Here is a 14,322-nt window from a genome sequence, read left to right on the forward strand (position 1 = left end):
TGTTTTCCTTCCCCGTTGAAGCAAATGATATTTAATTTCTTAAAAACGCACATAACTTGGAAATGTTAGGTGCGTATAGCTGAGATTCGAATTCGGGACCCCGAAGTCCTACCCACGTGGCTATCACCATCCGTCCCAGTTATTTATAAAAACTGGTGGTGATGGTGGTGGCGAACTTGGTGGTGATCGGCTTAATTTTTTGGAGTAACCTTTTTTAACCAATCTTTAAAAGACTCAATATTTTACCCTTACCCTGTATGTAAATTAATAGGAAATGTGCCTATTTGTAAAAAAGTATGGACATTACTTCATAACTAAAAAAAGTACAGCAGGCGAAAGATTGTAGGCGGGGTAATTAATTAGTATGGCCCAAAGTAAGCCTCACTTTATATAAAATAAATGTTTATTGTATGGCAATAACAAATTACCAAATACTTTAATTGACATCCCTCCGCCTAAATTTAAGATTAAAATTATTGAATGGCTCATGCTTCATCAATTATATTCAGTAGACGAATATCTTAAATTATTGTATTTCTAGGTTTATATTTTGGTTTACTTTACATTATTTAATTTTAAGTTGACATTGTAATTTAATTTCACAACTTTTGATACCTTAATTTTCTGACAGTTTGTATAAATTGGAAAAATTATTTTATAATTAAGGTGTTATTATAATTTGCATGCCATAGAATGGCAGATTGTAGCACGTAACTTGTTATGTTTTATTATAAGATCAAATTTGTTAACCTCAATCACGCAAATAAAGATTTGAATTTGAATTTGAAAGGCCCTTGGCAGAGAGAGCAAAATAGCTACTAGGAAATCAGGGCTTTGAGGAGATCAACTGAGTTGCACTGTGTATTATCGGACGTATGTATGTAATATAAGCGGTATCTAATCGCTTTATCTTTAAAATATCACTGGCATATTAAACACATATACAATTATTAATCCAATACAAGAATATACGCGGAAAGTGGCAGATGTAGGTCTAGCAGTTCAACAACTATGAGAGATATAATGCGTTTTTGATATTTGGATTTGGATTTCAAACAAAATGGTGAAAATCGAAGAGGCTAAAAGTTACACGCCTGTTTTGAGACAGGTAAGTAGGCACTTACCCCTTTTCTAATCTTTTTTAATACATTTTCTCAAAAAGTAGACTTTTCTGCACTAGTGTTTTTGGTTTTTACGCCAGACATAACATCCAAATGCATTTAGATTTTTGAATCAAAAAGTTTCTGTACAAAGGTTTATATGAAATAACTTTTTTACAGCATAAATATAAATACTACTACACTAAAACTATATATTTAAAATATATATTAAAATTATTTCGAATTTAGAAAAAATATAGAAGTTCATCAATTCATTCCAGTAAGCAGTTGACAGTGATTATTTTACCTCTAATGTTCTAAACGTTTACCATAAAATGGGAAAATGGGAGAATTTTATGAGCTAGCAACATTCCGAGGGTGTGAAGTGGGACGTGCGCTAGACGTTTTTACTGTTTTTTTACGCTTTTACTGTTTTTGGACACAATGCACTGCATGCAATTATGGCTGATTTAATTCAAAAAATAACTGCTCTAGGGATGGAATTAAATAATACTATGTTTCTATTTTTGCTATCCACTGGCCCGATTTTTAAGTAAATCAGCTTATATATGTTTTAAGGTCACTGAAGTTTGTTTTAGTAATAGTTTTTTTTATATATTTTTTATTTCATGAGGAGGTACCTAGTTATTTTAATAGCACATCAAGAAAGTTTTAACACTAGCAGTTGTTCAAATACTATAATAATAGGCTTTTCAATAAAAAGTAGGTGCAAGCTGTTCAAATACTGCGGTCCGGGTTTTATAACAACGAAATGAAACCGCCTACTCGAAAAAATAGAAACACTATAAATATTTAGAAACACTTTGGCCAGGGAGTCGAAACTAGGACCATTGTGATTCGCAAAAGAACGTGCTAACTTCACTAGGTATTTTTACTCCCTAAATTTTCTAGAGTCATCCGGATCCGGTAGTATAAATCTTTATATATATATTTCTTGTGTGTGTGTGTATGTCACTGAACTCCTCCTAGACGGCTGCACCGATTTGAATGAATTTTTTGGTATACGTTTGGGTGGCACCCTGGATGGTTTGGATTCACAAATTAGCCCGACAGATGGCGCTGGGGTCCGCTAGTAAAAATATAAAAATTCGCTGTTCTGTAAGTCTTAATTGAAGTGAAAATAATAACGTACTTTTGTTCAATAACTCTGTTTCATTTTTGAAGCGTTTAAATTAAATTGTCTTGTGTCAGTTGTCGCCACTCCAGAACGTCCACTGGTGTCTTACGAGCCTCCTCTATGCTACTACTACCATGTACTGCGATCACCCACTAGCCTGAGTGATTATCCCTTCACTCCCGTTAAGAAAGCCTTTTAGTCCAGCATTGTTATGGGCGATGATGATAAAAGTAAATTGTAACCTTAATTAAAGATTTAAAAACTAAGATTCTCGTGGTTAATCAACATTTTTTAAATACAGGGGGTACATATTATCCCAAAATATTAATTACCGTGGTATTCACCCTTTGAACTATATTTAAGAAACGTAACCTTAATTCTAACTAAAATTTAAAAAAAAATTCTAAAACGTTATTATTATATTATATTCAACATTGTGAAATTACGTTAAAAAAACTTATATTTCTTACTCCATTTATAACGGTAATGTTTTCATTTCATAGTTAATCACCCAGTTAATCCAAAAGTGATAATTTATTTTGAGATTATTAAGTTATTATACCTAATTTACAGCCAAGGGTTACTGAATACCGGATTATAGAGTTATATAGGCTTAATATAATCCTACCATAACCCATATACTTACGCGAAACCGTGATAGCCCGGTGGATATGACTTCGACTACACTTTCGGGAGGCCGAGTTCGTATCCCAGCTCGCAACCCTAACTTTTCCAAGTTATGTGCGTTTTAAGCGTTTTAATTTAAATATCACTTGCGGTTGAGGAAAAAATCGTGAGGAAACCTGAATTTTTAGCGCGGCTGTTGTAGACTCCACACGCCTTTGAGAACGTTATAAAGAACTCTAAGGCATGCAGGTTTCCTTAAAATGTTTTCCTTCAACCGATTGATACCCACTGCCGGACATAGGTATTTTGTAAGTTCCAAAATCTACGGTCAAGGGCAGCTTGTTTCCAGCGGTTCCCGGCGACTCGTTTGATGTCAACGGTCCACCTCGTTGGGCGCTGTGATTGCTGGTCACACCGGATTGCTGGTGGATTGATCACCATTCCAGCACCTTAGGACCCCAACGTCCACGGAGCTTTGTGCCCCACCCATTGACACTTCACACCTCGCTAGCTCAAGTTCTTTTACGAATCTCCTCATTTCTGATTTGATCACCTGAGTCACTTCTAGCAAGTGTATATTTGCTTAAATTAAAAATTCACATGAATCTGGAAAGTTATAGGTGCGTGCCGTGAACTGGTAAGAACCTATATTATTTTTCGAAACAAAATATCTTCTGCGGACTTCCTCAAAGGATTGTCTAATAAGACGGTCTTGAATTCAGAGTGACATTATCTCTACATATTGATTTAATCTCTTATCACTGTTTATCTTTTTCCGAGCTTGACATTAACATAGAGATAATTTCCAAAATTGATTTGACACCTTGTTGTTATGACTACGTAAATTACTTTATCTTGCAATACTAGGTTATGCCCGTGTCATTAGCTCTGGTTAGTTCATATCGGAAGCCGAAGTACGTCGCTGTCATTTTCTCCATTTTAATCTAAATTTTTATCAAAAATCATTAAAATCTACCAAGCGGTTCATGTACTTGCTCCAACAAAAGACAAAATAATAATAAAATAGAGTCCGGTCATATTAGCCAGAAAAACCAATTTCCATTATAATGAAATTGTAAAATATCCTATAGAGTGCAAAAAATAAACACCAAGAAGATAATATAATTTATTATCTTTCAACTACAGACACATTTCAGGTAATTTTATATTAATAAGTAGTGAACGAGTAAAGAAAAATGGGGTACCACAGGGTAGCTTCCTAGAACTTTATCTATTTCTAATATATACTAATAAATTATTTAAATAAATACTTATTACACATAGTGTACTTTATACACCTTAAATGGGAGATTATTTTAGTTACAAAAAAAAAACATTACAGAAATGGAGCGAAGATTTAGTATTACGAAAACAGTAAAAGCGCAGAAAAAAACAATTACACGGCGTATTCGCCGGCAACTAAAGTGAACCATATAATAATATTTGAATTTAGAACAAAAGAAGAAGAAGAATATTCAGTTTTCAGTTGTGTTAAAGGATTAACGATTTAAGATATGGTAGGTGTTGTAATGTATGCCTTAACAATATATGCACATGCGTTGCAATTTAAATGATTGTTTTTAATATAGACAGTTGATACGTACATAAAGAAAGTGGCACTTTCATTGACCTAGCATCCTACCTATTCGTCAAGGTCTTTTGATATCCGCGATTATAAAAACAGCAGTCAGTTACTAGGCCGCGATATCTTTGGCAGATAAAGTAATAATTATTGCTTTTGGGACTGTGGATCATAAAATATTGTTCTTAATCCGTGACGTGGTTCTATCTATCTTTGATAGCTGAGTAGTTCCTTGATCAGAATGTGTTTAGAAAAGCTTTTGTCTTGTGTTTTCACTTGAATCTCCATAACATTTAGTGAAAACATAAATGAGCATCATTTACCAAAATCAATGCCCAAGACTTTAAATTCTTAAAATATCCTCAAATTTGTGTTGTGAAACCTCTTTGCAATCATTGTGATTTATTTATTTAATCATTCGCTTTATTGCACAACCAGAAAAAAAGGGTTTACAAAAGGCAGACTTATTGCTAAAGCTTTTTCTACCAGCCAGCCTTCGGAGTGAGGGTGGGGCAAGTGAGATTTTTTAGGTCAGATTGTCCGCGGCTGTTTTGTGAAAACTGACTTTCTTAGAAGGACCTCTATTATCGATACGGAAGCCAAAACTGTATTTTTTTTTAATTTTGGTCTGTCTGTCGGTCTTTATCTTGGCCTATTATGAAAATTACTCCGCGAAAATTAACAAATTAAGCTTAATTTCACAATATGTCATGGATTTCCGTAAAGTAAAGTCTTGGCCGCCATACATTTCCAGGGGGGGCAGATGCCCCATGGTACTCCATGGGTATGCCCATGCTGCTAGGTATTATTCCAATTATCTTTCCTTACATTGTATAAAACAAAGTGGCCTCGCCTCCCGCCATTCGTAAGCTTAGATATTTTAAACTACGTAATTCAAGAGGAAGGTTCCTATGTCGGTAATAAAATATTAGTAATACAGTATACAGTTAAGAAACCCCAAGAAATTCAAAGATTAACAATGTCCTAACAAACGGCCGATTGGCGCAGTTTGCAGCGACCCTGCTTTCTGAGTCCAAGGCCGTTGGTTCGATTCCCACTATTGGAAAATGTTTGTGTGATGAGCGTGAATATTTTTCAGTGTCCGGGTGTTTATATGTATATTCTAAGTATTTATGTATTATTATTCATAAAAATATTTATCAGTCATCTTAGTTCCCAAAACACAAGCTAAGCTTACTTTGGGGATGGATTGCGATGTGTGTATTGTCGTAGTATATTTATTTATTTATTTTATTTATAAACATAGTTTTCAACGCTTACCGGGCCTCTATAATATAGTTGTGAAATATTTTAAATCATTTGTGTATACAAATTTGGCAAGGTGCGAGAAATAGCACCTTGTCAAATACTTCATGTTCAATTAATAGTAAAGTTATCGCTTTAACTGATCAATGATTAGATTTCAATCGACTGTGCCAAGGCATAATGATCCGCTCTATATTTTACCGAATCCTATTAATTGATTTTATCAGCAGATAAAACTATTAGTAATTATTAAAAATGTTTTATGACATTTTAACTATATCGAAAGTAGGTGCTATTTATTACGGTAGGTAATAGCTTTTTGTGACAGAGCTCGTCCTTGGAAGTACCTACTACCACCTCTTTATCAAAGTCGAAGTCAAAAATAAACTTATTCAAGTAGGTCCATAGATGGCATTTTTGGTGCGTACATTACCTGAGAAATGCATACACGGTAGTAAGATGATTACTGTATTCGTAAAATTAAAACTAAAGCTACGAGGGTTCCAAATGTGACCTGGTTTTCGAAAAAGCCCACAACAAACATAGCCGGGTGTACTTTTTTGTTATCACCATGTCACATGGTCATTTAAAAAAAAACGAGACACCTGCTATATAAAAGCGAAAAGGTACATGTTTTCCATTTAAAGCTATGCTTGAAGAGAACAATAAGATAAAGAAAAAATCAAATTAGATTTTAAACCGGACAGCATTGAGGAAGCGTTTAAACAAGATGTGTTTCGGAACCACCCATAGAAGACTGATTACAAAGTCCATCGTGCACAATAGTCATTTCTTATGTATTAAATGCAAAACTTAGGCGTATGCGTAAAATGTAACATATATGCTACATTTTGCCTACATACACTTTCCCTCAACCTGAAGGCAAAATGGAATTTGTCAAGGTTTTACTTTTTGAGTCGTAACACAGTTTTCACCATTTTCAAATTAAGGGTTGTTATTTGAAAGTTTGTTTTATTTATTAAATTATCTCTCAAGACTGAATTAAAACAATAAATTTACGCTACGTAATTTTTTTCTATTACCAACCAAAGTTAGATCTTCCATATTGCCCGCCCTACCGCTAAAGATAACTAATACTTAAAAGTAAATATTTTCCGTATTTAAAATACATATTCCGAATTAACTTTCATCATGAATTCATCATCATCGTCATATCAACCCATTACAGGCCCACTACAGTGTACGGGTCACCTCGCACAGTGAGAAGGGTTAAGGCCGTAGCCCACCACGCTGGCCCAGTCTGGATTGGTGGAATATTAGGTAACTATTGGTTCGGGGCAATTATTTGTAACTTATTTTTCAAGGAAGCTATCAATTTTTATAAAAGAAAATCTTTAAACTATTTTTACCGTGTCCTAAGCTGGAAAAAGGCGAAGGGACGACCTTTGAAACGATGGAGTGACGATATTGGATAGAAGCAGGCGTTACTTTGCGGAAATCCATGATATATTATCAAAATTAAGCTTAATTTGCTATACTCCGCGAAAAGCAGGAGAATCTGTGTGGTGTAATTTATAATTTCTTCAATCCTTATACCCCACACCAAACAGATCTTCGGCAATATACCCTCTACGCACGTTTCGCTCCGAAACCGGAGCATCATCAGGAGATGTTGACTTTACAATGAATAATTGTTCTTAACAATTATTCATTGTCAAATTAAGCTTAATTTTGATAATGGAGTGACGATATCCTAAACGCAGCAGGTAAAGAGTGGATCGAAAGAGCCAAAGATGGGTAAATTGGGACCAAACTGGAGGAGGCCTATACCCAAGAAGGGTTATAATATTATATATCTATGTAGTTTTAGAAGTGAATAATGTGCATAAATAAAAGGTTATTTTTTTTATAGATAATACACATAAATGTAATTGTGATGAATATATATAATTTATATTTCGCTACACCATAAGTTCCCGGAGGACTGTACAGACCTTGGCGAATTAATGTGTGTAAACAAAGACTCGGTATTGAAAAATGACAGAATATTCTATCCTGGGAAAAGTAACGGTTCTCGTGGGAGTTATTAAAAACCGAAAATGTCGATGTATCTTTGATGTTTTTATTCGGTGGTGGTAAATAAAAAGGCTTTATTATTGTTATAACCGTGTCCTCGACTTTAAATGAATTTGTTTTTGTCGGATAGTGATCAAGCTAAAGTGTGGTGATAAGATTACAGCAATAACGTTCTACTTACCAAGTTCCTTACCGCACTCATCTCACGATGTCAAGGATATTGCGAAAGGACCTTATGAGATTAACCTTGCGACTAACCCATCTAGCCTTGCGGATTTATGCGTATATTTAGCAATGGTAGAGGAATTGTGATCCAAATTTACTGCTGCTCAAAATAGCATTTCAAATTCACGAAAATATCATTATTCTTGAATAAATGAAATTATACTTTGCTAAACTATTTAAGAGCATGAAAAGTAATAAAAAAGAAAAAAAAATGTATAAAGGATTTTATGAAAAGAATTATTTAATGGATTTTAGAAAAGTTCTATCGTAGTATTATTTATTATTTTATTAGAAGAATAAACTTACAGTGCAATATACTAGGTTACATAAAATACATAATTCGTTTAAAGGAAATTGCATACAATTCTACAATAAACTACCAATTGACATTTTGGAGATGTCTCTTAAAAAGTTCAAAGTTTGTATTAAACGTAAGCTTATAGAAAAGTCCTATTATAGTCTAAAGGACTACGTAATCGATAAAAAAGCTTGGGTGTAAATTGTTGCTCTAACCAGGTTGCTCTTCTAATAATTTAAAATGACATTGTGAGATGCTGATAACAAAAAAAAAACACCCGGCTAAGTTTGTTGTGGGCTTCTTCTTAGACCAGGACGCGTTTGGAACCCTCGTAGCTTTAGTTTTAAGTTTACGAATGTGGTTATCGCCATCATCTCACTACCGTGTAATTCTTATGTACGCATCAAAAGTGCCACCTATGGGCCTACTTCAATAAAGATATTTTTGACTTTGACTTTGACTTTGACTTTAGTATAAAGGATTACCACCATATCAACCTATTATCGGCCCACTACAGGGCACGGTCCTCCTCCGACAATGAGAAGGGGTTAAGGGGTCCACCACGCTGTCCCAGTGTGTATTGGTGGATAAAAGGACTACGTAATCGTTAAAAAATCATGGGTGTGAATGATTGCTCTTCTAATAAATTAAAATGACAAAATGCGATGGTGATAACAAAAATGCACACCCGGCTAAGAATGTTGTGGGCTTCTTAGACCAGGGCGCGTGTGGAACCCTCGTAGCTTTAGTTTTAAGTTTACGAATATGGTTAGCGCCATCATCTCACTACCATGAAAAGTGTCACAGTTTTCACAGTCTTCATTAACGAAATTACAAAAATTCTTACTTCTCACTACCATCTTTACGCTGATGATTAGCAGCTTTATAGGCATGCAACTTTAACGAATCTGGACGCTGCAATTTTTGCTATTAACGAGGATCTGAATGCAATTAAAGACTGGGCCGAATCGTTCGGCCTACTAGTTAAACCAAATAAGTCACAGGCTATGATCATTGGTAGTAGACAGCTAAGGAGTCGTGTGACTGTGAATGATTTGCCTCCGATTTCTTATAACGGTATACCAATTGTGTATTCGTGCACTTCTAAAAATCTAGGACAGTAATTTAACTTGGTCAGCTCATATAAACCAGGTAAGTAAACGTATGCACTATGTGGTTCACTCATTGAGGAGGCTGCAGAATTTTCTTCCGCTTCATAACAAAATTATGTTGGCCCAATGTTTATTGCTTCCAATACTTGATTACACCGACGTCTGCTATTTGGATGCCACTGAAGAGCTACTTGACAAACTTGAAAGACTTCAGAATTTGTGCATTCGCTTTATCTTCGGATTGCGCAAATTCAATCACGTTTCTGATTTTCGTCAAAATTCAAATTCAAATTGAAAATTCATTTATTTCAAGTAGGCCTAATATAGGCACTTTTGAAACGTCAAGTCTGTCTGTTTGTAGTGATTCTACCACCGGTTCGGAAGGCAGATTCTACCGAGAAGAAGCCGGCAAGAAACTCAGCAGTTGCTCTTTTCCAACATCAACAAATTACATTTTGTATTTTAACATTCATTTTTCTATCTTGTGAGAGCTGAAAGCGGAGCCGGATGATTCCAAGCAACCTTCAATCGTCAAACGTCGTCAATTAAAGTGGCTGCCAATTCGTTTTCGCCGGAAAGTGCATATTTTAACTGTCCTTTACAACATCCTATATAATTACTGGATATTTGTGTGAGCGTATGAAGCTATGTCTTCCGCCTACGAGACCCTTGCGGTCTTGCGTGTCAAAAAATCCTCTTGATGTCCCTTCATATAATACTATTTTCTTCCAGAAATCTTTCTCCGTCCACGCTACACACCTTTGGAACTAACTACCAGAACATATTAGACACTGCCGATCGGTGCACTCTTTTAAACACAATGTAAAGGAGCATTATCATCTATCGTTGTCATAGTATATTTATCACTGTGTACTTATTATAGTTATTATACAGTAAATATTTATATAATACAAATATATATCTATATTTGTATTATATAAATATTTACTGTATTATTTTTATGTATTTTGTTTATATAGTATATTCAAATGTTATTGTATTAGTATGTAGAATTTTGTTATTATTTAGATATATTAAATATACTTAGTAGTTATGAAGTATATTGTACCTTTATTTGACCTATACCACAATTAAATCATCTTAATCACATCCTGGGGTAGCTGGAAGAGATCTCTTATAGAGATATGCTTTCCTTTGTACACTTCATGTATCTTATGTTCACAATCACAATTTATGGTACATAAATAATAAATAAATAAATAAATAAGTGTCATCCTTTCGTTTTCTGAGACGAGTTTTGGTATAACCTCACTCCTCGGTGGAACAGGAAAAACATCATCATCATCATATCATATATAGCAGCAGTAGAGCATTTTGTGACAGTGCTCGTCCGGGGAAGTAATATCACCTTGCTTATATCTGCCGCTAAGCAGCATTGTTGCAGTTGCAGCCCTGTGAAGTGTTGCTCTGTTTATAGGCGATGGTTTCCACTTACCATCAGGTGGACCATCTGCTTGGACCGTCAATTATTCATCATCATCACCATCATATGAACCGATAGACGTCCACTGCTGGACATAGGTATTTTGTAGGGAGTTCCAAATTCCACGGTTTTGTGCCGGTTGGATCCAGCGGCTACCTGCGACGCGCTTAATGTCGTCTGTCCACCTCGTTGGGGATCGATCAACGCTGCGTTTACCAGTTCGGGGCTGCCATTCCAGCACCTTGGGACCCCATCGTCCATTCTTTCTCCGAACAATGTGCCCGGTCCATTTCCACCTCAGCTTCGCGACTCGTTGAGCTATGTCAGTAACTCTGGTTTTTCTACGAATCTCCACATTTCTGATTCAATCACGGAGAGATACTCCAAGCTCTCTCCATCGTCCGCTGAGTGACGTCAATTATTACTACAAAAAAAAACCATTATTGGCTCACTACAGGGCACGGATCTCCTCGAATGAGATGCGGTTAAGGCCGTAGTCTACCACGCTCACGAAACAAACAATATGGAGTTTCAATTCAGTTCTTCACACGTTCCATTTTTTTTCCACACCAGTCTTAATCAAAGTTTTCGGGCTTTTCAGTGCTTTCTGACTGCGAGTGTGGCAGTGAACATTATTGCGCATGGCTGCGTCATCGGGTTCTCCGCCATACTCATTCCCAGCCTGCGCCGCCCTGAATCTCATATCCAGGTCACCACCAGCGAGGAATCATGGATTGGTATGTGTCAAAACAATATTGTCGACCTCACTAGTCTTTTTTCATCATCATATCAACCCATTATCGGCCCACTACGGGGCACGGGTCTCCTCCCACAATAATAAGGGTTTCTACTTCTTCTTTCTCTGGGCTTGTCTCCGTACTTGGGCGCCCGGAACCTTCGGTTGTACGTAGTGCCACTGGTACTGCTCCCCGATGGGTCACTCCAGCCAGCCGAGCTCACTCCAGAAGTTTAGCAGGCCGCCCAGGTCGCCAAGTGTAATAATAGACTCCACACGCCTCTGAGAACATTTTGGAGAACTCACAGGCATGCAGGTTTCCTCACGATCTTTTCCTTCACCAATGAAGCAAGTGATATTTTAATAGTTAGAACGCACATAACTTAGAAAAGTGAGAGCTTGTATTCTAACTCGGCACCCCGAAAGTGAAACCGAAGCCGTTACCACCGGCTATCACCGCTTCTTCTTCAGACTTTTTTATAGTACTTTGTAATTGATGGACACAAACTACTGTATTTGCTTAATTACTTTGTGGAACGCTTCTTGCGCAGTAAGTCACCAAAGCCGCACTTCAAAGCGATTTAGTTACAATGTCTGTTACAATGTCTCTTACGTGTGGAGTTTTATTTTTGGTAAGAAACTTAAACTTGGGATACTCAACGTGAAAGCTTAAAGGAACCAACAACTTACCTGCATATTTAACTTGTTATATTTTATTATATCTCATTCAGATAGTAAGTTCAATTTTTTTTTTTCAATTTACGACTAGTATTACAGGACTTTTCCTAATGCACTAGCGAATATTCTGATGCACCTATCAACAGACATTATAAACTATACTTTACTAACCTACATACTAAACATTTTCAATATAACAAATGCACCACAGAGCCCTTTGTGATTTCAGGCAGAGTACAACAAAACAGATCCGTCCTCTCAGCTATTATGTTCAAATAGAAACTTTAAGAAATTTAAAAATCATTTAAAACTATTTCAGCTTCCATTGTGGGCTTCGCGCTGATCATGGGGAACTTCATCATCACGCCGCTCATGGACACTCTGGGCAGGAAGAAGTGCCATTTACTAACTATATTACCCGTCCTCGTCGGCTGGTTCCTACTCCTCCTAGTCAACAATGTAGCTGGTCTGATCACTGCACGTTTTCTCCAAGGCGTATCCATGGGCATGCTGGGTCCTTTAGGCTCAATCATAATCGGAGAAATGACAGACCCTAAGAACCGAGGAGCATTCTTAACAAGCGTGTCCCTCTCTTTGACAATTGGAGTCCTGTCCACCCACGCTCTTGGCACGTACTTCAGCTGGCAGCAAAATGCCTTGATATGCTCGTTCATCACATTCACAAGTCTCCTGCTCATAATATATAACCCTGAATCTCCATCTTGGCTGATAGCTAACGGGAGGTTTAAGGAAGGAGAGGAAATCTTCTTCTGGTTAAGAGGAAGGAATCCAGAACAAGAGGCTGAGTTAGAGACCATGATAGCAGCCCAAAGAATGAAAAGAAAATCCAGCGTTATAGATGAGGAGCTACCTTTCAAACTCAAAGTTAAAAGGTTTTTCGTATATTTAAGAAGTACGTCAAAAAAGCCAGAATTCTACAAACCTATAACCATCATGTTTCTTTTATACACAATGTTCCAATTTGCTGGAATCAACGTTATAAGTTCTTACGCTATGGATATAATTCACCAAGTCGTTGGCCCGGAGGCAAATGCGAAGTTTTTGATGGTGCTCCTGGATGTGGAAAGACTGATCTGTAATATTATAGCTGTGTTCCTAATGAAGATGTTAAATAGGAGGACTTTGCTGTTCAGCAGTGGCGCTGTGTGTGTACTATCTTACATAGGGAAGTGTTCGTATGTTTACGCCAAACAAAACAATATGTTGCCATTCGATAATCAATGGGTACCAATAGTGTTAATAGCTTTATACATGAGCTCTTTAACCGTGGGTATTTCCTCAATACCTTTCGCGATATCAGGCGAAATATTTCCAATGGAGTATCGAGGGTTAGGTGGCGGAATCAGTGTATTAGCTTTGTCATTAAACTTTTTCATAGCGGTGAAATCCTTCCCCATTCTGACACACACCGTGGGATTGCCCTTGACTTATTTATTGTACGCTGCAATTGTGGTTGTATGTTTAATAGTTATTTATTTCATGATGCCGGAAACAAAAGATCGGACTCTTCAAGAGATTGAGGATAGCTTTAGAGGTGTGTCATCTGCTGATCAAAAGAGTGCAGAACCACTTAAAGGTTACACAAACGGTGAGATGCGTAGATGCAGTTCCCATATACTGTATTAATAATAAATGATGTAAGCACCGTACTATGTGGAATAGGCTTTCTCTGGCGCTGCGTGTAGAGCAATATGTAGACCATCAAACTGCTTTGGTGAGGATTGGTACACAAATAAAGGAATTTCTTTAGGTGAATGCAGGATAATTTGTAAATATTAATTTTACTATACGTATTGTTAAGTATTTAGCGCACACAACCTTGATTAAGGCAATGATATATTTATGCATTTTATAATGTGAAATATGCCGCGTGGTGTTAGATCAGAATATAGCTGTCACCAACCCTCCTCTCCGTAGAAGAGCTAGAGTTACCGACATAGCTCAGCGAGTCGAGAAGCTAAAGTGGCAATGGGCGGGGCACATAACTCGGAGAACCGATGGACGTTGGGGTCTTAAGGTGCTGGAATGGCGACGCCACACCGATAAACGCAGCGTAGG

General features: G+C 36.6%; 1 protein-coding gene across 1 annotated transcript; it reads left to right on the forward strand.

The window, feature by feature from the left end:
- Positions 1–972: 972 nt before the first annotated feature.
- On the forward strand, positions 973–14,237 carry LOC120634499 (facilitated trehalose transporter Tret1-like). Its single transcript, XM_039905157.1, has 3 exons — positions 973–1,108; positions 11,431–11,566; positions 12,563–14,237. Exons 1-3 carry the CDS (start codon positions 1,061–1,063, stop codon positions 13,888–13,890), a joined length of 1,512 nt encoding a protein of 503 aa, XP_039761091.1. The 5' UTR covers positions 973–1,060; the 3' UTR covers positions 13,891–14,237.
- Positions 14,238–14,322: the final 85 nt, after the last annotated feature.

This window comes from Pararge aegeria, chromosome 24 (genome assembly GCF_905163445.1).
Source record: "Pararge aegeria chromosome 24, ilParAegt1.1, whole genome shotgun sequence".
NCBI lineage: Eukaryota > Metazoa > Arthropoda > Insecta > Lepidoptera > Nymphalidae > Pararge > Pararge aegeria.

Bases quoted from the DNA above. Each gene is read 5' to 3' on its own strand.
- LOC120634499 (XM_039905157.1), top strand. From the start codon at position 1,061: ATGGTGAAAATCGAAGAGGCTAAAAGTTACACGCCTGTTTTGAGACAG. The intron at 1,109-11,430 runs GTAAGTAGGCAC...CGGGCTTTTCAG, and splicing joins ACACGCCTGTTTTGAGACAG to TGCTTTCTGACTGCGAGTGT. The intron at 11,567-12,562 runs GTATGTGTCAAA...AAACTATTTCAG, and splicing joins CAGCGAGGAATCATGGATTG to CTTCCATTGTGGGCTTCGCG.